The sequence below is a fragment of the Herpailurus yagouaroundi genome, unplaced genomic scaffold, assembly GCF_014898765.1.
Source record: "Herpailurus yagouaroundi ecotype Mexico unplaced genomic scaffold, PumYag 163, whole genome shotgun sequence".
Taxonomy (NCBI): domain Eukaryota; kingdom Metazoa; phylum Chordata; class Mammalia; order Carnivora; family Felidae; genus Herpailurus; species Herpailurus yagouaroundi.
Window position 1 is genome coordinate 10,109,611 of NW_024412404.1, and position 25,962 is coordinate 10,135,572.

General features: G+C 41.6%; 2 protein-coding genes across 6 annotated transcripts in view; one reads left to right on the forward strand and one right to left on the reverse strand.

Annotated features, from left to right (window-relative positions):
* Nucleotides 1-2,340: 2,340 nt before the first annotated feature.
* The window catches only part of TET1 (tet methylcytosine dioxygenase 1), a 136,458-nt gene continuing 112,836 nt past the window's right edge, over nucleotides 2,341-25,962 (forward strand). For 3 of the 5 annotated variants that reach the window (XM_040485206.1, XM_040485209.1, XM_040485210.1), the window contains exons 1-3: nucleotides 2,341-2,733; nucleotides 9,505-9,645; nucleotides 10,233-12,261. In XM_040485206.1, coding sequence (XP_040341140.1) covers nucleotides 10,354-12,261 — 1,908 coding nt within the window. In that variant the 5' untranslated portion in view covers nucleotides 2,341-2,733; nucleotides 9,505-9,645; nucleotides 10,233-10,353. The remainder of the gene's footprint in view (nucleotides 2,734-9,504; nucleotides 9,646-10,232; nucleotides 12,262-25,962) is intronic. The other 2 variants (XM_040485207.1, XM_040485208.1) reach the window with 2 other exon arrangements.
* LOC121036641 (basic proline-rich protein-like) lies at nucleotides 2,353-3,805 on the reverse strand. Its single transcript, XM_040485058.1, has 2 exons — nucleotides 3,756-3,805; nucleotides 2,353-3,142 (listed from the first exon to the last, which is right to left on the reverse strand). The coding sequence occupies exons 1-2, from the start codon at nucleotides 3,803-3,805 to the stop codon at nucleotides 2,353-2,355; spliced, it is 840 nt and encodes a 279-aa protein (XP_040340992.1).

Sequence of the window (25,962 nt, forward strand, 5' to 3'; positions counted from 1 at the left end):
TAGTTTTTATTTTTATTATTTTGAAAAATTTTTAAGAGATAGAGACAGAGTGCGAGCAGGGTAGAGGCAGAGAGAGAGGGAGACACAGAATACAAAGCAGGCTCCAGGCTCTGAACTGTCACCACAGAGCCCTAAGCAGAGCTTGAACTCATGAATGGCCAGATCATGACCTGAGACAAGGTTGGCTGCTTATAGGACTGAGCCACCCAGGGGCGCCTCAATACTTTTTAAAGATAGTCATTTCAGTTAACTGACAAATGCCAGGATATTGCTATTTCATGATAATCTTTTCCCCTTTGTTCTTCTTTTTCAAATGTTCTTTCTTTTTTGTTCTTTACAGAGATTAAGTTATGAGTCAAACTCTCCCAACATTCTTTTCATCTAAGTCCTAAGAGATTGTTTTTGACAAGGTATTAATAATTAGGTTTTTTTAAACATTGAAAAGAGTCCGTTTTTGAAGATAACATTTATTTTATTTAAAAAAAAATTTTTTTAACGTTTATTTATTTTTGAGACAGAGAGAGAGAGAGAGAGAGAGAGCATGAACAGGGGAGGGTCAGAGAGAGAGGGAGACACAGAATCCAAAACAGGCTCCAGGCTCTGAGCTGTCAGCACAGAGCCCGATGCAGGGCTCGAACTCACGGACCGCGAGATCATGACCTGAGCCGAAGTCGGCTGCTTAACCGACTGAGCCCCCTGGGCGCCCCTAAGATAAGATTTATTTTATTTTATTTTTATTTTTTTATTTTTTTTTAATTTTTTTTCAACGTTTATTTATTTTTGGGACAGAGAGAGACAGAGCATGAACGGGGGAGGGGCAGAGAGAGAGGGGGACACAGAATCAGAAACAGGCTCCAGGCTCTGAGCCATCAGCCCAGAGCGCGACGCGGGGCTCCAACTCACGGACCGCGAGATCGTGACCTGGCTGAAGTCGGACGCTTAACCGACTGCGCCACCCAGGCGCCCCAAGATAAGATTTATTTTAAAAGCCACATTTTAAATTTCCTCCAACTAATGTATTTATCTGACTGTAGCACTGAAAACACTGTAGTGTTCATTTGCTCTGCTTGCCAACCCAGAATGTGTGTTCTTCCTGGGCAAGAGGCAATTTTTATTCATCTCTGTATACCTATATCCTGGCTGAAGAATAAATTTGAATGAATCAATCAGTGAGAAAGGTTGAAAGTTTAGGAATCTATCTCAAAAGAACAATCTGGTTATGCTTATTAAAGCAAGTATAACAAGAATACAAATTATGTGCAGAATGGGGGTAGAATGGTGTTGAAGGCAATGACAGAATGAATCTTTCTCTTCGGTTGAAGTTTGACCTGGGAGGAAAGATAGTTCCATGAACAGCATTTTCCTTACCATGGTGAGCCCATGAAAGATCTGGATTCCCTTGTCTGTGTAATGACTGACTGCTGGAAGAAGCAACAGCCATCAAACATTTAGGGAGAAATTCCAATGCCCCATTGAGTCTTAATTTTGGCATAATGCCGCTTGGTTATTCCTTTTATTTTTATTTTATTTTTTATTTTTTTTAATTTTTTTTGAACGTTTATTTATTTTTGGGACAGAGAGAGACAGAGCATGAACGGGGGAGGGGCAGAGAGAGAGGGGGACACAGAATCAGAAACAGGCTCCAGGCTCTGAGCCATCAGCCCAGAGCCCGACGCGGGGCTCCAACTCACGGACCGCGAGATCGTGACCTGGCTGAAGTCGGACGCTTAACCGACTGCGCCACCCAGGCGCCCCTTGGTTATTCCTTTTAAGGCTGAAAACTTATTTCTTCCGATGTTTTCAATTTTTCATCCATAAAGTGAATATGACCACCCTCAACATACAAGGCCAGATAGCTAACAAAAAATGTTATGACATCTGCAGACATCAAGTGTTGAGTCAAGGAATCACAACCGTCCTCTGGCCTCTCTTTAGTGCTGAGGGCAGTTTACCATTGCCTGCAACCCACATATTGCTCAGTTGTGTCATCTCTGATCTGGCACTCCCTTGATCTATCTATAAACATTCAATTTAGAAACCCTAAAATTTTTCTCTCAGCCCAAGAACTCCTCCGAAAAAAGATAATGACAAGAAAACCTTAACACCTCTCTCCCTATCCAATACTCTCCTTTGACATCACACACACACACACACACACACACACACACACACACACACCCCACACAAAGGTGTTTTGAGAGAGGAGGGCTAAGGGGAGGGGTAAGGGTCGAGAGGGGAGTCCAGCTCCAGTTTGGGGAAATCCAGCTCGCGTTTTGACTCTCGCTCAGCGGTGCAGGGTCCAGCAAAGGCAGAGCCCCTGCTACACTCCCAGAGGTCTGTCCTGGGGAGACACTACTGCTCCGGGGGGCTGACCTGGCGGGGAGTGGCAGCGCAATCCGCTCCCGCACTGCTTTGTGCGCGCAGCCGCCGGCCCCTCGGCTCCCGGGTCTGCCCCCTGGGACAACCCCCTGCCCCGCCCCAGTCATGCAACTCTACCTGCTTCTCCTCTGTGGACCTTTGGGAAGCTGCCGCCCACCCCAGGGTCTCGGGCCCTGACCCTGCCAGGCAGCCGGTAGGTGTCCGCCCTGGGCCCGCTCGCGCCCCTCGTGCCCGCCGAGACTCTGGGCTCTCAAGTTGTGGGGACCAGCGCGAGTTGGAAAGTTTACCCGAGGGCTGGTGCGGGCTTGGAGCCTGGGGCACGCGCGCTGCCCTCGGAGCCGGCGCCGGCCAGTGGTGAGTTGGGGCTGGGGCAGAGGGCAGGGTTGCAGGGACCCTCACACCGAGGCCGGAAGGGGGTGCGAGGGGCGGTACTCGGCTAGGGCTGGGTGAGGGCCGGAGCTCGGCGTCCGCGGGTCCTCCGGGTCCGCTAGGGTGGGCCCACTCCCCGCGGCGACCCCCTGCCCCGAGCCGCTTGGGGCGCTTTTGTTGCGGGTGGTAAACAATGCTCCCGGCCGGAGGACGCGGCCGCCGGCCCCGGAGGCCCAGCTGCGGCGCTGGACGAGGGGAGCGGGGCGGGGGCGCCGCGGGCTCGGACCCCGGGCGCCGCCGCAAACCGGGCTTGGGGGAGGGCAAGTGTGCCTGCGGGGATCCCTGAAAGTGCCGGAGACTGATGCGCCTCGTAGGAGAGTCGCAGGTCTGGCTCCTTAAGGTGAGAAGGCAGAGTTAGGGCAAGTTGCGGTTGAGGAGCCCGTCCTGGCGCACAATCAAGCGCACCCCCAAACAGGGTTTATCCCTCCCCCATGCTTGTGTAGGGGACAGATTTCTTTGGGAAACTGTTGGCACTTCCCTCCCTGAGCATTTCGGGGAAGGGACTTCATAGATGAAACTTTAGAGTCTGACCCGAGGTGACCTGGAGTTACAGCGATCCGGGAAGTAGGGAATAGGGAGTAGAATTAGTGTTCTGTCAAAATGGCTTTTGAAAACCTCTTTTGGGCGCCACCGGGTTGCGGAGCGCGCTGGCGTTGCGGTCTGGTCAGTCCCACCCGCAGGGTCCGGGGAGCTGGCCCCCGGGGTGGGAGGTGCGCAGAGCTGGGTGCCTCCGACCAGCGGTGCCGTCCGGGAGGGGCCGAGTCCCGGCCAGGGCCGCAGGCACTTCACGTGTCGTGGAGGGACGGGGCTGGATCTCTCTCCCTCTCCCCCTCTCCTCTCTTCCTCCCTTCCCGGCCCTGCTTCTCACCCACACCCTCAACTGATAGAGCTTCTGGAAGGGCTACTTGCAGTCCGTATAGTTCCACTAAAAGTGGTCAGGAGGTTACCGACCCGCCCCAGCAGCCTTCCACGTGAATGGGGAACCCAAATTGCGCATTTCTGACCCAATAAAAATGAATATATCACCAAGAACAAAAATTGCTTGGATTAGGAGTCTTTCCCCCGCCCCCAACTCGTCATTTTCCCAAATTAACCATTTTGCATAGGTCACCCCTGTGCCACTTCTCCCCGGTTCCACTCTCGGGCACCAAATGAGCTGCACAATACGTAATGGTAATAGCTTATGAAGAGATAAAGGTTAAGTGCTTCGAGACTTAAGCGAGTTAAAGATAAGGTGCACGGTCTAGTGTCCGCCGGGTGCGCTGCGCACCGCACCGGGATGAGTTGAAGGGCGGCGCTGTAGGGTAGCAGCCTCAGGTCTGCCCTGAACGAAATGTGCTCACCTTCCCTTCTCCTCCCCCTCCGACGATATGAAGTAGAAGTAAAATAAAGACGATGGTTTCTTAAGGCCCAAGATGCCAAATATATATGCATCTATACTCATGTATTTGGGGCTTGTTAACCAGTTAGGGCAAGAATTATTTAGAGCATATCAGGAATGTATGACTACAATTAAACAAGGGTGGTGCACCAGATAGGTGCATAGATAAGGAGATGCTTGGAGATTAGTCCGTATTATTTCCAAGAACTGAAAGACTTCGGCACTGTGATTTTGGGCGTGTTTCCTGATTTTACCAGTTTTGGGTTACACTTCCCTCCCCAAGTAAGGGATCTTAAATAGGTTGGTTGTCAGCCTCTGACAGTGTTTAAAGCCAGGTTATGATTTCGGTTAAACTTCAGAATCAAGATATTCTGGAGTTATTAGCACACACTGTCCCTTTCTCTTTGCACAGATTAGTAGCTCAGATTTACAACTCTGCGACCATCACTTACCATTATAATGAGAATTAACTATGGCACTCAGCTCTGGTTTTCCAGAATTGATGGGTCTGAGGTTTGGATCACCACTGTTTCTGCTCTTTGTTTCTCTTCCCTCTCCAATCTTCTTTATCTGGTTTGTCCATCCCCTCCCCCACTTCTCTTTGCATCTATTTTTCTTTCCCTGCACAATTACATTTCTTTTTTCTCTCCCCTAGGTCTTTTTACCTTTAGGCTTCAGCGTTTTGATCCCAGTTATCTTTTTTACATTCTAGCTTTATTACTACAAAAGTCTTCCCCTTAGTTTTTCGCCCACTCCCCCTTCCCCTTTAGACATTTTCTTCCTTCTTATGCTTTTTACTATTCCCAGTGTGTTTTATACTTTTCTTGTTTTTGGAAGAATCCTTCCATCTCCATTTTAACTTCTCCCTTCCCTTTTCTGTGGCTCTCTTAGGCCTTTTTTTTCTTGCTCTCTGCAGGGCAGCAGGGGTGTTTTACATATGGAAGGAGCCTTTGACTAAATCTGCTGGCATTCTAGTGAGTTTCCTTGAACAGCCTTTCCTTGTGCAGAGGGCTCTCACACTTCCTGTGGTAGAAGACTATCTAGGAACTGCAAGCTGCCCGCCCACCTCCTCTTCCTTTAGATGTAGAACTTAGTTGCTGGAGGAAACTAAGTCAGGTGGTGCCTTTTAAAAGAAATGTTGTAAGTCTTGTATTTCTCAGTCAAGTGCAGTAGCCTTTAAATTCTAAGGAGCTGAATGGAGTGACTCTGAAATCAGAGCTTCTTTTGCCTCCAGCCATATGAATGCAAATACTCACCACTTTTTTGGCCACTGCTGGTAGTGGGAAGGGTTGCAATATAATTTTAAATTGACATGCGGGCTGGATGGTTACATCAGTTCAGCCACTTCCTGCCCAAGGGACTTTGGGAGATCCAGGAGAAGGAGGAGGGATGGAGGTGGGAGAGAATTTTCTGACATGGTGCTGTTGTCAATATTGTCCTTTACAGACAACTGACATAGTTCATGAAGTCACTTTTTATTTTCTAGACCAGGGAATTACTTCAGTAATTATAAAAAAGGCCCTCTGTAGGGAAAGATTGAGTACTTAGTAAGCTCAAATAATTTTGAGGACAATACCTGATCCTATTTGCTCACCAGTTTGGTTAGGTTAAGTTTAAATTATTTGTGAATAATTAGTCAATCCTTAGTCAAATATTTATTGCCTGCTCCTGCCACTTCTTCCCTCTGTCTTTAACCTTATACTCTCTACTTTAGGTTGGCATCATGTCTTTTCATGTTTCAAATTATGTGTTGGCCTCTTGAATCTCCTACTGCTCTAGTCCTCTACATCAGAAGGATATGTTAGTAAAAAGAATTTTTATTTGTGGTGCCCTGTGGTGAAAAGATTTGTTAACTAACGTTTTATATCTCACAATTGTTGGGAGTTTTGTTTGCTTGTTTCATTTTGTTTTCTCTTCCAGGAAAATAAGAACCCACAGAATAGTATCAATTGCAAATAATTAGGACCTATGATCTGTATTTAATAACAGAGACACTATTCTCTTATTTTCTGCTCTGATCGTGTTATCCTATATCTATCTCTGTAGCACTCAGAACTCTTCAATATATTCTAGGGTAGAATAAAATTGATTTTGAGAAATATTGAAACGTCAATTTTCACCAGAAATGAAAAATGTAAGTGGAATTACTTTTTGGTTGTAAATATACCTTTTTGTAGGACTTAAGTACTCTATAATAAATAAAAGTAACAAAAAAGGGGGAAATGGAGCATTTAATAATGTGTACAGGTTAACAAGGAAAATAATTTTCAGGAGATCTGTGGGGATAACTTTATATTTAAATAGGAACCTATTTAATAGAATGGACTGCATTGTTTTTCCCCCCACAAATTTCAAAAAAAGCTTGTTGCCTCTCCTCCCAGAGTTCAGCCCTGGGGATAACTTAGTTTATCACAAAAGAAGGTCACATTTCATCATTGGAGCCTTGGGTGATAAAATTAGGATCTTGTGGGAGCCCTTATTTTGTTTCTGATTGTCTATTTCTTTGGCTGGGTGGTACCCAGTGGTTTCTCCCCTGCAGTTGGGTTTTTCAGGGGTCATTGGCCTCTTTCACGATCTCATAAAAAGGCTGTTACCATTTAAAGAGACCACATCTTCCCAATCCATGTTGCTCATACCTTTTCCATTTCCTTGGCAGGCTCTTTTTCAGGAGATAAGGTTTGAATGGTAAACATTATCTTAATTACAAGGCTGAATTTCTAAAGCACTTTAATTTAAAAATATAAAAGGATATATGAGGCTGAGATCAATTTATAAACTACTTTCAAAGGCAGATCCCATGACACCTTCTGGTATATCCAGATTACTTGCCTACATAACGTGAATTTTAATTTTCGTGGCCTCTTGCAATACCTAGATTATATGCTCCTAATAATTTTTTAGAAATGCAATCTTGATACAAGAGATAAAGCAAGCTTATACTGATATTGTTGAATTTCTAAAGAATGGAAAGGACTGCTTTTTGCTATCTGAAAAAACATCCTTATAAAGACTGCTGACTTTCTGGAGATTAGAATTGGAATGTCTTTTGTTTTCTAAAAATACTGGTACAAAAAGCAATGGTCTTTGGAGAAAATATCTAACAGTTTTTCACAGCCAAAAAATTAATGCAAGCCAAAAACCTTTTTTTTTTTTTTAAAGGGGGAAAACAGTAAGTTTAGATACCAAGAACTCCAGCATTCTCCAGTCTAGTGTTTGTATTTAGCACACATTTATCAAATTTATTTTTCTTGTAGTTAATGTTATCGCTGCCCATTTAAAAAGTCTGTCTTGAGGTGGGGACGGGGCACTTGCCTGAGTGGCTCAGTTGGCCATCCTTAGCTGAGGTCATGATCTCTCAGTTTGTGAGTTCAAGCCCCAAGCCCCTCATGGACTCTGCACTGATGGCTTTGAGACTGCATTGGACTCTCTGTCTTTCTCTCTCTCTCTCTCTCTCTCTCTCTCCCGCTCATGCTCACTCAATGTCTGTCTCTCAAAAATAAATAAATAAACATTAAAAAATAAAATAATTAAAAAGTCTGTCTTGGGGGAAAAATTAAGTAAAAAATAAAAAATCTGTCTTGGGGTGCCTGGCTGGCTCAGTTGGTGGAGCTTCTGACTCTTGATCACAAGGTTGTGAGTTTGAGCCCCATACTGGGTGTAGAGATTTCTTAAAAATAAAATCTTTAAAAAAATAAGAAACAAAAAGGCTATCATTATTTCTTTTTAAAGTTTACTTATTTATTTTGGGAGATAGCGCAGGAAGGGCACAGAGAGAAAAATATCTTAATTTTTTTTTTTAATGTTTATTTATTTTTGAAACAGAGAGAGACAGAGCATGAATGGGGGAGGGTCAGAGAGAGAGGGAGACCCAGAATCTGAAGCAGGCTCCAGGCTCTGAGCTGTCAGCACAGAGCCCGACATGGGGCTCAAACCCACAAACCATGAGATCATGACCTGAGCCAAAGTCGGAGGCTTAACCAACTGAGCCACCCAGGCGCCCCGAGAAAAATATCCTAAAGGCACAATGCTTTGACTTTAACTCAATGAGTGCTCTGGGGTCTTTTATTGCAGTGTGTAGCTTACTATGTTAGGTGATAACAGAAACAGAAGAACTAAATCTTGTTTTGCAGTGTATGGCAGACTGGGTTAAACTGATTCCATAATGATAACCATTTAGCTTATCTCTCTTTTTTTGTTTTTGGAGTTATAAGCAGCCTTTATTTTTTTAAGTTCCCATTTATTATTAAACACCTAAGTATATGCCAGCACTATGCTAAGTGTTTATACAACTCATCTCATTTTATTCTCATGGTAACCCAGTGAGGTCAGTACTATTATGCTTCCTATTCTATTACACATGAGGAAACTGAGGTATAGAGAGACTGAAGAATTTATCAGAATCACATGGCTAGTAATGTTTCTGAGCTGGAAACTGAACCCAAGTCTGCCTATTTCCAAAGTCCTTCCCCTACCTTCCCCGCTCCCTCCTCAACCTCACATAAGCTTTTCCTGTAGGAGCCCAATGATACCTCAAAACGACCTCAGTTCAGATGTAGAAACCTTGATTCAGTTAAATAGGATGTGGAAGGAACTAGCAGGTGATCACAAATTCAAACTCGCAGCTTTCTGATGGGGCACATCGCCTCTCTAGCCACTAAACCCACCAGTGTGTCCCAGGATTACCTGGATCAGATCAGTGCAACAAAAACAAATGCACAACTTGAGAATGATAGAGGGCTGTCAAGTTTTTACTTGGCCAAGTAATAACATTATAAAATAAATCTATCCCTACCTTTTCAAAAAAATAAAGGACTTTTACTTTTCTAAAAGAAAGGACATTTTAATGAGAGAAAACAGGGAGGCATTTCAGAGTAAGGAAGAGTTGTCTAAAATGAATAAATTCAACTTTATGGAAAAACTGCCCTTTTTGCCCCTGATTTTGCCACAGACTGTTGATCACTTGGTTGCAGACCAAGTTTTTGGTAACTATTCTCCTACAACATATTTTCTTACAAATCCAACAACATGTTAACTGTTAAAGAATCCTCACCAACCCAGCTGTTCCACTCTTGATTTTGTGATCTTTAGGGAATAGACTGATACATCTTGTATGGTGAGCTTCATTCTTGCTCATAGTTTGGTCGTATTTTGGGTTAGGGTAAGCAATCAAAGGAGACCAAAAGACAGTGGTAGCTCTTAGTCCCCTTTCATTTTCTCCTTTTTCTTGCTTACCTTTCAAATAATAGTTGCTTGCCTAGTATGCTTTACTGTTCTAATTATCTCATTTTCTCTTTATTTCCAATTTCCTTGCCTAGGCATTCATCATGAGACTTTTGGGATCCTTGGTAGAAGGGATTTAGAACCAGCAGTCTTTGGATTAAGTCGGGTGAAAGAGAAAAGAGGGACCTCATTTCTGGGTGTGGGCAGTGCCCACCACAATGCCTTCCTTATACATAGTAGGTACTCAACAGATATTTGTTGGACCCGTGAGTCTTATCTGTAACCTAATCTGTCAATACTAACTCCTAAGATTTTATGCCATTTTTGTGTGCATGTGTAAAGCTTAAAATTTGTAGATTATTAATTGGAATGTGGTATTAATATTACTAGATCTCCAAGTAGAGTTTCTTGAATTATATAAACTTCTCTGGTTTTACCAGATGATACCTCATCTTGTGTGGTGATATGCTGAGGAAAGATTAACAGATAATTTTTTAAGTATCCAAAATTTGTAAAGATTGGGATTTGATCTTTAAACTACATGTACCTACAACAATTGTGGTTTCTAATGTAGAATAACCCACATGCTTACCCTGTTCGTAGAACTTCATCAGCTAAATCATTTGTCACAGTAATTAAAGGAGCTTTATTTGTGAATCTGGGGTTTAAAGGATATGTTAGTATCTTTTGTGTTTATTATATTTTTCTTTTGCAGTAAACGTTCTCATTCCCAATTTTGATTAATAATTGTTAGTATTTTATTTCGAATGGGAGAATACATAGGAAAAAGACTCACTTCCAATGTTTTTTTTTGTTATTTCAGACCAAAATTTTGTGGGCTGAACTCAACCATGGTACATTCAGATTCTCCTCAGAGGCGAGACTTTCCAAAGGACCAATGACTCTGTTCCTTGTGCCCTTTCATTTATTCCTACTCTGTAGCTATGTCTCGATCCCGCCATGCAAGGCCTTCCAGACTAATCAGGAGGGAAGATCTAAACAGAAAGAAAAGCAGCCAACTGAAGAAGACATCTAAGCTAGCCAATAAAAATGTGGCATCAGTCAAGACTGTGAGCCCTGGAAAAGGAGTAAAGCAATTAATTCAAGAAAGAGATGTTAAGAAAAAAATAGAACCCAAAACACCTATGCCAGTCAGAAGCCTTCTGACAAGAGCTGGAGCGGCACGAATGAATTTGGATAGGACTGAGGTTCTTTTTCAGAACCCAGAATCCTTAACTTGCAATGGGTTTACAATGGCTCTCCGAAGTACCTCTCTTAGCAGACGACTCTCCCAACCTCCAGTGATCATAGCCAAACCTAAGAAAATTCCACCTGCTAAGCATTTAGAAAAGCAACATGAATGTGATTGTAATGTAGTTACTGACAAAGGAGTGAAACACTCAGAAAATGATTCAATTCCAACCCAAGTTCCCCTAATTGCTCCTGATACAGAGAATCTAATTGGTGTACAAAATGCATCTTTAATTGAAGGTGAGAGCCAAGAGACAACCCAGTCTTGGTCCCAAAAGGTGGAGGATACCAAAATAAATATCTCCACTCACAGTGGTCCTGCAGTAGAGATCCCTTCTGGGTCATTGGAAGGGACACATGGTGGTGAAGGACTATTCTCTAAAGAGACATTGACTGATACAAGTGATTCCCCTAGAATGTTTGCTCAGGACACTCTGTGTGCTCCTTTGCTCCAAAGAGCAGCCCTCAAGGTTACTTACGAAGGAAACTCCAGCATTCAGTTAGAAGATTTGGGTTCACGAGTAGAATCTCTTAAGCTATCTGATTCTTACCTGGATCCTATCAAAAGTGAACATGATTGCTACCCCACCTCCAGCTTTAATAAGGTTATACCTGAATTGGACCTTAGAAACTGTTTGTCCATTGGTGGGTCAATATATCCTACCTCATTAATAAAACTCCTCTTGGCAAGCTCTGAACAAGAAACGCTTGGTGCTAAACCAGATAATCAAGAGGTACTCAAAGCTACCCCAGATCAACAGGCAATTCCTGATACCACCCCTGTCCTAGGACAGGCTTTTAGTGCTGTCCCACATCAATGGGAAGTTCCTGGTGCTAACCCAGTACACAGAGAGGCTCTGGATGAGACCCCAGCCCCACCAGAGATTCCTGGTGCTATTCCAGTCCAAGGAGAGGTCTTTGGTGCTATCCTAGACCAACAAATCCTTGGGATGGGTGGCGGTACTGCCTCAGACCCACCTATCTTTGTTCCTGCTCCACTAAACCCAATTGCTACCTATAGTGTTCTCCCAGAATGGCCTGAGCCCCAGAGCACTGTTTCATATGGGCTTGAGGTCCAGGGAGCAATGCAGATTTTGCCTTTGGGCTCAGGTCACACTCCTCAGCCATCATTAAACTCTGAGATAAGTTCGGTACCTCCTGTGATGACTATTAGCAATATAGAAAATCAGAAGCAGGTTCATATAAGCTTTCTGCCAGCTAACACTCAGGCATTCACCTTAGCCCCTGAGAGAGGACTCTTCCATGCTTCACAGGGCATTACCCAACTCTCCCAGGCTGGTCCCAGCAAATTGGAAGGAGGGAGCTCCCAGATCAGCGTGACCAGCATGGTTGACATCAATACCACAGTGGTATCTAGGCCAGGTTCAATTGCCAGGGCCTCCCCTTCCTCCTATACAACTTTGCTACCTACTTTGGAAAAGAAGAAACGAAAGCGGTGTGGGGTGTGTGGGCCCTGCCAGCAGAAGACCAATTGTGGTGAATGTACTTACTGTAAGAACAGAAAGAATAGCCATCAGATCTGTAAGAAGAGGAAATGTGAGGAACTGAAAAAGAAACCATCCGTCATTGTGCCTTCAGAGGTAAGTAAACGTCCGAGGGGCTGGGAGACGCCTGTAAGACTTTCATAGAGTGATTTGTGCAGAACACTTCACTTTGATAAAATGTTATATTATCTATAAGAATGTATGGATCTACCTGAAATATGTCTTGTGCAGTGATACATTAGCTTATTTTTAGAATTTGTCTCACAAAACTAGAACATAAAATTTTACATTAAAGGATTTGATGAGACAGAGCAGTGACATGAAACATGGTTTTGCAAAGATTTCCACTTTGCCTTATTTTGGCTAGTTGTGTGTCTTTTTTTGGAAGTTACAGGTTTAACTTAAATTTAAATTAACAGTGGAACATTCATTAACTCCCTTGCAGCTTGAGGAACCAGAGGAGTTAAACTTCTTTTCTTTTGAAAGAATAAAATGGTCGGTATCGTTAATTTTGAAAATTTGCCTTGAAGGTGAAACAACAATAAAGCTTTCATCGCACCTTTTGGTAGGTGATTTCCACTTGCTCTACATATCTCATGTGGTTAGGATTAAATGGTCATCAGAAGTTAAAAAGAATTTGTAAACTCTAAAGTGGTACATAAACCTTAGTTCTCATTATTACAGTTGATGAACCTAAGGCACTAAAAGTATTGGTTGACTTAGACTTTTTATGGAACTTGGTTAATACTTAAACTTGCTTTTCAGACCTTTAAAACACATGCCAACTTGGTGTTTTATGATTTTTAGATCACTCACTTGAAGTTATGCTTATTTTGTGTCTGCTGTGAATAAAGGTATAGTAGAAGAGATTAATTTTAAAGTATTGTGAGCTTAAATTTAAGTTAGTCTTTTCTATTTCATTCTTATCTATCCAAAATGCTGACTTTCTATTTGACCCATTGCAAACAAGAGATCAGACATTTAACCAATCGTATATTGATGGGCATTTAAGGTGTTTAAATTAAAAAAATTTTTTTAATTAATTAATTAATATTTTAATTTACATCCAACTTAGTTAGCATATAGCGCAACAATGATTTCAGGAGTAGATTCCAATGATTCGTCCCCCATGTATAACACCCAGTGCTCATCCCAACAAGTATCTTCCTTAATGTCCCTTACCCATTTAGCCCACTCCCCCTCCAACAACCCTCTGTTTGTTCTCTATATTTAAGAGTCTCTTATGTTTTGTCCCCTTCCTTGTTTGCATATTATTTTTGCTTTCCTTAAAAATTTTTAATGTTTATTTATTTATTTTGAGATAGAGAGCGAGAGTGAGCAGGGGAGAGGCAGAGAGAGAGAGGGAGAGAGAGAATCCCAAGCAGACTCCACAGTCTATGCAAAGCCCGATGTGGGGCTTGTGAATCCATGAACCATGAAATCATGACCTGAGCCAAAATCAAGAGTTGGACGCTTAACCGACTGAGCCACCCAGGCACCCCTAAGGTGTTTCTAAAATACTCTGTTATTCCAAGGGCACCTGGGTGGCTCAGTCAGTTAAGCATCCTAGTTCAGCTCAGGTCGGGCTCTGTGCTGACTGCTCAGAGCCTGGAGCCTGCTTTAGATTCTGTGTCTCCCTCTCTCTGCCCCTCTCCTGTTCACACTCTGTCTCTCAAAACTGAATAAACGTTACAAAAATTTTTTAAATAAATAAAATACTCTGTTATTCCAAACCTTACTGCAATGAGTAATTTTTACTCAAGTCGCTTCACACATGTGGGAGTGGCCAGCAACCTGATGGTTTACAAACGTACATGGACAATACCTAGCAGCAGCAGTATCTTACAGCAGAGACCTCCCTTGTAAGTTCCTGATTTGTAAGATTGCCAAATGGCATCATTGCCGAAGGTACTCACTCTGTCCCTGATAGGTGTAAGTGAATTTGTTTTCTTTTTTCCTAGACCTGCTCCTCTTTTGTCATTACATATTTGGCTTAATGGCTTACTGTCTGCATTGTCATCCCAAATGGAAAATTCAGTCATCATTGATCCCTTCCTCTCCCTCCTCTAGATTTCTTGTTTATAAGATCTGAGCACTCCTTCCTCTCCATTTTCTTAGCCACTTCTATAGACGATGCCTTTATCCCTTATTGGGACAATTTCAGTGTTCTCTCTCTCACAGCAAGTATTTACTGCACTTCAACTCTGGGTTGTGCACTGGGGATATAGTTGTAAGTGTACTGGCTAGCAGAGAAGTCAGGATGTTGAACAACCTCTCCTTAAATACAGTCTGAGTTTTCTTTCTAAATCCCTGATGATTCTCTTACCTAAATACATTTAGTGCTCTTCTGTATGTGTGATATATCTCACTCAAAACAAAAAAAGTAGAGCAAAGCTTTTGGTGCCTGCCAAGTATAGGTGAAGCCTAGTTTCTTAGCATGAAATACAAGATCTTCAAGATCTTGACACAGCTGACCTCTGTCTTGTTTGTTGTCATTGCTTTTCATATTAATCTTGAAGTTTCAGTAGTATCCAGCTACTTGTATTTCCCCAAGCTCACCATGTGTGTTCCAACTTCAGTGTCCATGTTTACGGTACACATTCTTCCTTTCCCTATCTGACAAGACTCCACCCATTCACTCACCCCTCACTGTGCCACAACTATTTGTGTGTGTTCCCCAGGTTGTTTTTCTAGTGCCTGCCTAGACTTGGCATGGTGATATGTGCTAAATAAGTTAAATGATAAGACAATATAAAGCAGGGACACCTGGGTGACTCAGTTGATTAAGCATCTGACTCTTGATTTCGGCTCAGGTCATGATCTCATGGTTTGTGGGTTCCAGCCCTGAGTCAGGCTTGCATTGGCCTCTGCTGATAGCACAGAGATTCTCTGTCTCCCCCTCTCTCTTCCCCTCCTTCACCCACGCACTCTCTCTCTCTCTCTCTCTCTCAAAAATAAATAAACTTAAAAAAGAGGGGGTGTGCCTGGGTGGCTCAGTCGGTTAAGCGTCCAACTTCAGCTCAGGTCATGATCTCGCAGTTCGTGAGTTTGAGCCCCACGTCGGGCTCTGTGCTGACAGCTCAGAGCCTGGAGTTTGCTTCCGATTCTGTGTCTCCCTCTCTCTCTGCCCCTTCCCCGCTCATACTCTGTCTCTCTCTGTCTCTCAAAAATGAGTAAACATTAAAACAATTTTTTTTTAAAAAGAGAGAATATAAAGTATATAATTTGATAGCTATGACATAATGTATACACTGTGCAACTATTAGCACAAAAGCCATCACCTCCAAAAATTCCTTTGTGCCCCTTTGTAGTCCCTACCCCCTCCCTGCACCCTTTCTGTTTAGGCAAATAGTATCTTTTGTCACTATAGATTTTTTATTTTCTAGAATTTGATATAAATAGAATCATACAATACATACTCTTTTTTCGGGGGGTGTCATAGGACAGTTCCTCAGGATTCGTCCTTTATGATACTTTTACAAAGTGCAGATCACTTATTTTGTAATTTGAGTCTGTTTAATGTTTCCTCATGATGAGGTTTGGGTTATACATTTTTGTAGGAATGTCTTCTTATCAGGTGGGACATGATGTCAGTTTGCCCTACTATTATGATCTTATTTTTTTTTTAAGATTTATTTATTTTGAGAGACAGACTGAGGTAGAGCATGAGCAGGGGAAGGGCAGAGAGAGAGAGAGAGAGAAAGAGAGAGAGAGAGAGGATTCAAAGCAGGCTCTGCACTGACAGCAGAGACCCTGATGCAGGGCTTAGTAGACTCATGAACCCTGAGATTAAGACCTGAGCTGAAGTTGGATGCTTAACCTACTGAGCCACCCAGGCACTCCTATGATCTTAATTTTGATCTCTTGCTTAAGGTAATATCTTCCAGAATTCTCCATTGTAAAGTCAGTAGTTTTCACTTTATATACTTAATGAATATCTTATAGGGAGACTGAGACTTTGTAAATATCCTGCTATCCCTCAAACTTTTACCCCCTAGTTTTACATTTATTAGTGAGTTTTGCCTGATGGCTGCCAAATAGTGATTCTGTTTCCATCATTTCTTCTAAATCTATTAGCGAGCTTAGCTTTCGACTCTAAGAGATTTTCCTCCTTTTTTTCAAGATTTTTATTTTTAAGTAATCCCTATACTTACCTTGGGGCTCAAGCTTAGAATCCTGAGATCAAGAGTCTCATGCTCACTGATGGAGCCAGCCAGGTTCCCCCATTTTGTTTGTATTCTTTAAAACCACATTTTAAAAAAATGTTAATTTATTTTCATAGAGAGAGGGTGCACACAGGGAAGGGGTAGAGAGAGGGAGAGAGAGAATCCCAAGTAGGCTTGGCGCTGTCATTGCAGAGTCTGACAGAAGGCTGGATGCCCTGATCGGTGAGATCATGATGTGAGCCGAAATCAGAGTCCAACACTCAACCGACTGAGCCACCCAGACACCCCTGTTGATATTCTATTTCACATTTCCCCCTATACTTGATATTCATATTTTTTGCTCTCTCTTGCTCTTCCCCTCCTCCAAAAGGTCACTTTTATCACTGACAAAGCTGATCCTGAAGAATGTATTATGTTGTCCTTACCCTGGCAGTAGATAGATCTGCCCATCCAAAAGTGCTGGAGAGGCAGAGGAGAACATAGGGAACACTTCTCTGAGGGAAGTTCATTCTGAGGGAACAAACAACAATTGTAAACTCTTGTTTCTGGTTTCTTTGCTTAATATTCAGTAATGTTGCTTATAGTTATTCATTTTTATTGCAGTATGGTGTTCCATTGTATGTTTATATCACAATACATTCATCCATTCTACTCTTTTTTTTTTTTTTTTAGAATATTAGCAAGTGTCTGTTTTTTTAAATTTTTTTTTAATGTTTTTATTTATTTTTGAGACAGAGAGAGACAGAGCATGAACAGGGGAGGGTCAGAGAGAGGGAGACACAGACTCGAAGCAGGCTCCAGGCTCCATGCTGTCAGCACAGAGCCCAGCACAGAGCCCAACATGGGGCTTGAACTCACGGACCGTGAGATCAGGACCTGAGCCGAAGTCGGATGCTCAACCGACTGAGCCACCCAGGCGCCCCCCATCCATTCTACTCTTAATGAACAGTACTGCTACTGTGCACATTATCATGAATGTCTTTTGGTGAATATATGTGTGTGTTCTATTGTATATTCCTAGGAATGGAATTGCTGGGTCATAGACTATGCAGATGTTTAGCTTTCATTATTACTCAACAGCTGTGGTTGTTCAATTAAGACTCTTCATCAGTCATGTATGAGAGTTCTACTTGCTCCACATCCTTGTCAACATTTGCTATTTTCTGTCTTCTTTAATCACTTTGTTGGATGTGTAGTGGTACCACTACATAGTATTTTCTTGATAACTAATGAAATTGAGCTACTTTTTAGTTGCTTCTTAGCCATTTAGATAGTCTTTGTCCATCTTTAAATTGGTTTTTCTGCCTTTTCATTATTGGTTTATAAGAGTTTATTATGCCTTTTTAAAGTTTATTTAAGAGTTTATTATGTTGAAAAAAATTTTTTTAAGTTTATTCATTTATTTTGAAAGAGAGAGTGCACAAAAGTGGGGGAGGGGCAGAGAGAAGGAGAGACAGAGTCCCAAGCAGGCTCTGCACCATGAGTGCAGAGCCCCTTGGGGGGCTCAAATTCATGAACGATGAGATCATGACCTGAGCAGAGATCAAGAGTTGGAGGATTTAACCTACTGTGCCACCCAGGCACCCCCATTATGTTTTATTGATAAAAAAATTTTTTTTAAATTTTTGAAATATTTTTATTTTTAGGAGAGTGCAATCAGGGGAGGTGCAGAGAGAGGAGAACAGAGGCTCTGAAGCAGGCTCTGCACTGACAGACTGACAGCAGTCAGCCCGATGTGGCGCTCAAATTCACAAACAAACTGAGATCGTATCAGACGCTCAACCCACTGAGCCACCCAGGCACCCCTATCATGCTTTTTTCTTTTTTTTTAATTTTTTTTAATGTTTATTTATTTTTGAGACAGAGAGAGACAGAGCATGAATGGGGCAGGGGCAGAGAGAGAGGGAGGCACAGAATCGGAAGCAGGCTCCAGGCTCTGAGCCATCAGCCCAGAGCCTGACGCGGGGCTCGAACTCACGAACTGTGAGATGGTGACCTGAGCTGAATTCGGACACTCAACCGACTGAGCCACCCAGGCGCCCCCCCCATCATGCTTTTTAATGAATGGAAAATTTTAACTTCAATGTTCAACTTAACAATGCTTTCTTTCCTTTATGTCCTGTTTAAGAAAATTTTGTCTATTTGGGGCTCCCGGGTGGCTCAGTCGGTTAAGCATCTGTCTCTTGATTTTGGCTCAGGAAATGAACTCATAGTTTGTGCATTCGAGCCCCACCTCAGTCTCAGTGCTAACAGCGCGGAGTCTGCTTGGGATTCTCTCTCCCTTTCTGCCCCTCCCCTCCTCAAAAATAAATAAATAAATTTTAAAAAGTCACTTTTTTAAACTTTTCACATTTAGATGTAAAGTATATCGGGAATTGACTTCTGCGTATGGTATAAGGAGTCAAGATGGATAATTTTTTTTTTAAGTTATTCTTTAAAAAAAAATTTTTTTTTTTTTAACGTTTATTTATTTTTGGGACAGAGAGAGACAGAGCATCAACGGGGGAGGGGCAGAGAGAGAGGGAGACACAGAATCGGAAACAGGCTCCAGGCTCCGAGCCATCAGCCCAGAGCCCGACGCGGGGCTCGAACTCCCGGACCGCGAGATCGTGACCTGGCTGAAGTCGGATGCTTAACCGACTGCGCCACCCAGGCGCCCCTAAAAAAATTTTTTTTAATGTTTGTTTATTTTTGAGAGAGAGAGAGAGTGTGAGTGTGCCTGAGCACTGGTAGGAGGGGCAGAGAGAGAGGGAGACAGAGAATCCTAAGCAGGCTCCAGGCTCTGAGCTGTCAGCACAGAGCCTGATACAGGGTTTGAACTCTTGAACTTGGAGATCATGACCTGAGCTGAAGTCAGATGCTTAATCGACTGAGCCACCCAGGCACCCCGATAATTTTTTTTAATGTTTATTTATTGTGATGAAGAGAGAGGGAGAGAGAGAATCTCAAGCAGTCTCCACACTAGCTGTGTAGGACCTGATGTTGGGGTCTATCTCATGAACCCATGAGATCATTACCTGAGCCGAAATCAAGAGTCTACGTTTAACCAACTGAGGCACCCAAGTGCCCTAAACAAATGTATATTTCAAAAACAATTGTTAAAAAAATTTTTTTGTCTAAAATATACTTAGCATGTGCCATTTCCCAAAAAGCTAGCTACTATTGCTTTTTTGGTCATAGATCACATTTTTGTCTCCCACAAAGAATTGTTTTTATTTGTCAACAAGGTGGTTAGATAGTCTCCGCAGAGATACCTTTTGGCTGAAATATAAAATGTTATTTTTCTGCCAAATTTAGTTCAGGTTACTGTCTGAGTCCAAAATGCAAATAATTAAAACCACTAACTTTATAATTCATAGGCATCTAGGATTTTACTCTTGGCTGGTGATCCCTCTGTGTATTTGTAATTTAGCATTTTATGACCTATGCATTACCCTGTTTGTTTGATAATGTTACAAGTAAGGAAAAAAAAAAAGGAAAGGGGGTACTTTTTAGAGGCAGAGAGTAGGTGTTTGGCCAGACTACACTTTTGCAAATAATGTTTAGTGTGTACAAAAACAAAAGTAAACAAAACACAGCTGTTTGTTGATATGTTTCTGAGCGCAGGATATTGAATTATATATCTGTATCCTAATGGTCGGGGTATAGTACATCACACATTTAATTAACATTAATTAAATCAACAAGCAGTTGTTGATTTATTTGGCTGCCAAATTGAAATAATCTCTTGTATTTACTCTAGTTAATGATTTTTTCCCCAAAGTATTGAAGGGTTATTATATGTTTGGTCAGATTAAATAGCAGTATACTAGAAAACACTGTAAAATGTGCCGTTACCATGCTATCTTCTTAGCTAATGCATATTCTCTCTGGACGAATAACAATACCCCCATAAGTTATACTTGCAAAGCTAAAAGTCCGGTAGTATTGTATGATACAAATTGAGCCACTGACTGTCCACTATTTTGTGAATAGTGTGGTAACAGTCTAGTTCCAGAGCTATCATTTCAGAATTGGCTGACATATTTGTTTTATTTTATTTTATTCATTCTAGTGGGAGTGAGGTGGGACAAGCCTCTCCTGGCTACTGCTTTTTTAGTATTTATAAACAGTCGGAACTCATTTTGGTTTATGTTGTATACGGCATATGGAACAAATTTTTGCTACTAACTCCTTCAATTGAGGGCAGATGTTGTATGTCCTTAAATATGCCTTTAAGGAACTGAGGCTTTGGTAGCATATCCAGGACAGAGCTGACTGTAGGGAAAAAACCCTTTGGTGTCTAGGATTCTTGCATGTGTAAACCCCAACTATGTCAACAAAACCATGGTTACCTTGATTGATTCTGACCTCAGGTGTTAGTTTCCAGAATCTTGTCAATATGGTTCAAATCTTACCTGCCATTTTGTGTATATCATCTTAACCAAGAAGGAAAGTGTGTGGAACTGGAGAACACCTTCATCTAGTGTCGGCATTATCCACATTATACTATTATATGATAGTGAGCACCATAGTATGGTACATGTTCACTTTACTACAGAACTTAACTCCATAGTTCCTTTTGTTGGTCAGACTCTTGGTTTTCATGTTCCAAAATAGTATTTCAAGAGTTCATGATTTCAAAGCTGCAACAGTCATTCTCTTTATAAAGTAGCCAGTCATTGTTGCACTTTGATACATGTGGTACTTGTGTTACCAGGAGAGAGGCGAGCTCTTCTCTTTTTGCATTATTATCATATTAAAATAATACAACTAGCAAGTGAATCAAACTAATCAAAGTAATTCAGATTATTAATCTGATAATGAGATTCAGTACTCAAGTCATGAGTATCCAGAAAGCTTGGCTAATTATCATCAGCTCTTCAGCTGACTATGAAGGAAACAAAAGAGAAATCTTGCTTTTTTCCACTTTAATTATGTTCCATTAATACTCAGTCACAGGGGCACCTGGCTGGCTCAGTCAGAAGAGTATGTGACTCTTGATCTCCGGTTGTGAGTTCGAGCCCCATGTTGGGTGTAGAGATTATTTAAAAAATAATAAATAAACTAAAAAAAATTATTGAGTCACAGTTCTTAAAAGAAAGTCATAGAGGTGCCTGGGTAGCTTAGTCAGTTAAGTGTCTGGCTCTTGGTTTCAGCTCAGGTCATGATCCCACAGTTTCTGAGTTAAAGCTCCATATCTGGCTCTATACTGTCAGTGTGGAGCCTGCTTGGAATTCATTCTCTCTCTCTCTCTCTCTCTCTCTCTCTCTCTGCCCCTCCCCCACTCAGACTCTTCTCTCTCTCTCTCTCTCTCTCTCTCTCTCTCTCTCTCAAATAAACTTAAAAAAAAGTCAGTGTTCCCCTTCAGAGAGAAAAGTGATTAGAAGTGAGATGTTTAAATTACTTCAAAGCCCAAGCTTAGGATTTAGCAGGTACTGGCACATAATAATTGCTCAATAAATGTTTGGTGAACAAATGATTCAGTTAATAAATGAAAGAATGAAATCTTATAAAAAATGTAAGACTTTGAAAAAAATGGGAGACACCTGGGTGGCTCACTTTGTTGCGTGTCCATCTCTTGATTTCAGCTAGGGTCATGATTACAGGGTCATGGGATCCAGCCCCATGTGAGAATCCATACTGAGCATGGAACCTTTTGGGGATTCTCCCTGTCTCTCTCTCTCTCCCCACCCCCCACCTCTCTCCCTCTCTCTCACTCCCTCCCTCTCTCCCTCTCTGTCTCCCCCTCTGCTCCTCTCCTCTGCTCATGCACACCCTCTCTCTAAAATTAAAAAAAATAAAAATGTTAAGACTTCAGTGTATCTCTGACATAGCAATGTATCTTTTTATTTTTTAAATTTATTTTATTTTTAAAAAGATTTTTTTATTAACTAATCTCTACACCCAACGTGGGGCTGGAACTTACAACCCCAAGATCAAGAGTTGCTTGACACATATAGATAGGTACATATAGGGTATAATGATGATTTGCAATGTGCTTTTTAAACATTTTATTTTTTAAAGTTTATTTGTTTTTGATAGAGACCGAGCATAAGCGGAGGAGGGGGGAGAGAGAGAGAGAGAGAGAGAGAGAGACAGAATATGAAGCAGGCTCCAGTATCTGAGCTCTCAGCACAGAGCCCGATGGGGGGCTCCAACTCATGAACCGTGAGATCATGACCTGAGCTCAAGTTAGATGCTTAACCAACTGAGCCATCTAATCACCCCTGCAGTGTGCTTTTGAAAAAGATACATTGGGGGGCGCCTGGGTGGCGCAGTCGGTTAAGCGTCCGACTTCAGCCAGGTCACGATCTCGCGGTCCGTGAGTTCGAGCCCCGCATCAGGCTCTGGGCTGATGGCTCGGAGCCTGGAGCCTGTTTCCGATTCTGTGTCTCCCTCTCTCTCTGCCCCTCCCCCGCTCATGCTCTGTCTGTCTTTGTCCCAAAAATAAATAAAAAACGTTGGGAAAAAAAAAAAGAAAGAAAAAGATACATTGGGGGCGCCTGGCTGTCTCAATCGGTTGAGTGTCTGACTTTTGATTTTGGCACAGGGCAAGCATGCTCTCATGGTTCCTGAGTTCGAGCCCCAAGTGTTGGCTCTGTGCTGACAGCAGGGAATCTGCTTGGGATTCTCTCTCAAACTCTCTGCCTCCCCCTCCCCACTCTCCCTCTCTTTCAAAATAAATAAACATGTTAAAAAAAAGTGAGGGGACGGCGCCTGGGTGGTTCAGTTGGTTAAGCCTCCAACTTTGGCTCAGGTCATGATCTCTAAGTTCACGAGTTCGACCCCGCATCAGGCTTTTTGCTCTCAGTGCAGAGACCACTTTGGATCCTCTGTCCCCATCTCTCTCTGCCTCTCCCCTGCTTGTATGCTGTCTCTTTCTCTCAAAAATAAATATTGGGGCACCTGGGTGGCTCAGTGGGTTAAGCTTCCGACATAAAATCAGGTCATGATCTCAAGTTTTGTGGCTTTGAGCCCTGTGTTGGGCTCTGTGCTCAGAGCCTGGAGCCTGCTTCAGATTCTGTGTCTCCCTCTGTCTGCCCCTCCCCTGCTCACACTCTGTCTCTCTCTCTCTCTCTCTCTCTCTCTCTCTCAAAAATAAAAATAAAACATTAAAAAAAATTAAAAATAAATACATAAATAAATATTACCAAAGAAACCCTGTTAACTAAAAAAACCAAAAAACTTTTTAATTAAAAAAAAGGAAGTTTAGGAGCAAGAAAAAAAGAACTATAATTCTACTAGAGGTAACCCCCATACATATATTGGTTTATGGCATATATATAAAAAATTGAGTATTTTTTCTGCATTAAAAACACATAGTTGAAGTCAAATCAGGTAAATGTGTTTCTTCTCCTTTTTTCACATTTTCCCTTGTAATTAAAATTTTGTAAAGACTTAAAAACTGTGAAAAATAAACTTAACCCTACTAAATTATTTTCCATTGCTGGATGCTTCAATTTCTTACAGTTTTTTTGTTAGGCAGTGAACTTTTTTCAGGATAAATCTTGTTTTCTATTTCAGATTTTTCCTTGATACTGGAATCATTAGTCCTTTATTTCAACCTAAAAGTATTAGCGTAACCAAAATACTTAGTATTTTTCTAATGTTAATGCCTAATGGTTTCCAAATCTTTACCATTTTTAGAAACCTGAGGTTTGTATTTACAGTAAAGGTATTTTTTGGAAAGTCAGGTTTATTTCCTTCTCCCAAAATGAGAGACTGAAGTTTCTGTTACATTGTTTTTTGGTTAACACATCTTATTTGCTTTCTCAAAGATGGTGATTGAGGTAGCATTTCAGCATTTCTAACTAATGACTGGATACTAGCCAGATCAGATTAGGTACTTGATAAATTTTTAGCATTTGCAGAAACACCAAAAATTTTAAATTGCTATCATTATATTAGCTCTTTAGTCCTACTAAAATTTGCACATGCATTTTGGTTGCTAGACAAGAATTTCTAAGCCCAATTTGATCCCAGTTTATTTTTTAAATTTTTAATGTTTATTTATTTTTGAGGGAGAGAGTGCTAGCTGGGGAGGGGCAGAGAGAGAGGGAGACACAGAACCTGAAGCAGGCTCTAGGCTCTGAGCTATCAGCATAGAGCCTGACTCAGGACTCAAACCCACAAACTTTGAGATCATGAACCTGAGTTGAAGTTGGAAGCTTAACCAACTGAGGCACCCAGGCACCACTGATCCCAGTTTAAATGATCCCAACACTCATACAGTATTTCAGTAATCATAAAAATAGAATTTCTGCATTAGAGGCTTTTTAATCAGGATGGGCTTCAGTGTTCTGTGATCCCATTCCCTCAAAATTATATGCTGTAATCAAAAAGAATGAAATCTTGCCATTCACAACTACGTGGATGGAACTAGAGGGTATTATGCTAAGTGAAATTAGTCAGAGAGACAAATATTATAGGACTTCACTCAGATGAGGACTTTAGGATACAAAACAGATGAACATAAGGGAAGTGAAGTAAAAACAATATAAAAACAGGGAGGGGGACAAAAACATAAGAGACTCTTAAATATGGAGAACAAGAACAAACAGGGTTACTGGAGGGGTTGTGGGATGGTCTAAACGGGTAAGAGGCATTAAGGAATCTACTGAAATTGTTGAGCATATATTGCTAACTAACTTGGATGTAAATTAAAAAAATAAATTAAGTAAAACTTAAATTTTTATGCCATATATATATATATTTCAGTATAGTTAACATACAGTGTTATATTAGTTTACAGTATATTATTTTTATATGCATTTTTCTGGAGAGATGGTCTGTGACTTTTATTAGATTTCGTAGAACTGTGCAATTATGTCTCTCGCTTCCCAAAAGTAAAACAGGTAAGAGAATCATACCACTCTTTTACAAATTTGAAGGAATGAAATTGACAACTATTCCTACAGATAAGGAAAAACCAGTTATACTGAGTTTTGATTATTCCCCACATGGTCATCAGTATGAGAATGGATCTATTCGTAACATTGTGACAGACCTGTGACTTGAGGAGCAGAAGTGATGTCTATAAAAGGCCTGGCAGTGTGCCTGCTAAACACTAGGTGCCTAAACGTGGTGGTTATTACATCCTTGAAGAGATTTGTGTATTCATTTCATTACTTTCAGCCATTTCCCTCTTGCCACTTGATTCGTGTTATTTATTTTTTTTTAAATTTTTTTTTTTTTTAACATTTATTTATTTTTGGGACAGAGAGAGACAGAACATGAACGGGGGAGGGGCAGAGAGAGAGGGAGACACAGAATCGGAAACAGGCTCCAGGCTCCGAGCCATCAGCCCAGAGCCCAACGCGGGGCTCGAACTCACGGACCGCGAGATCGTGACCTGGCTGAAGTCGGACGCTTAACCGACTGCGCCACCCAGGCGCCCCTGATTCGTGTTATTTAGAGCAAAGCAATTGAAGTACTCAGAAGTAGCCAGTACCCACAGTTTTGCAGTATCTGCAAAAGCATTTTCTTTGGAGGATTAAGGTGCCTTATGAATGAATTGGTTTCACTGTTCCCATGTGATATAGAATTATAGTTGTGGTTTCCAGTGAGATGATGACGGTACAGTTTTTTTCTTTGTATAATGAGAGGGTTTTGGTGTTTGCTGTATTCTAGACACTTACACTACAGTTTA

Excerpts from the sequence above, each read along its gene's own strand:
- LOC121036641 (XM_040485058.1), bottom strand. The coding sequence starts at position 3,805 with ATGCGCAATTTGGGTTCCCCATTCACGTGGAAGGCTGCTGGGGCGGGT. Across the intron at positions 3,143-3,755 it reads AAGGCTGCTGGGGCGGGTCG|GAGCCAGACCTGCGACTCTC; the intron begins GTAACCTCCTGA and ends TCTCACCTTAAG.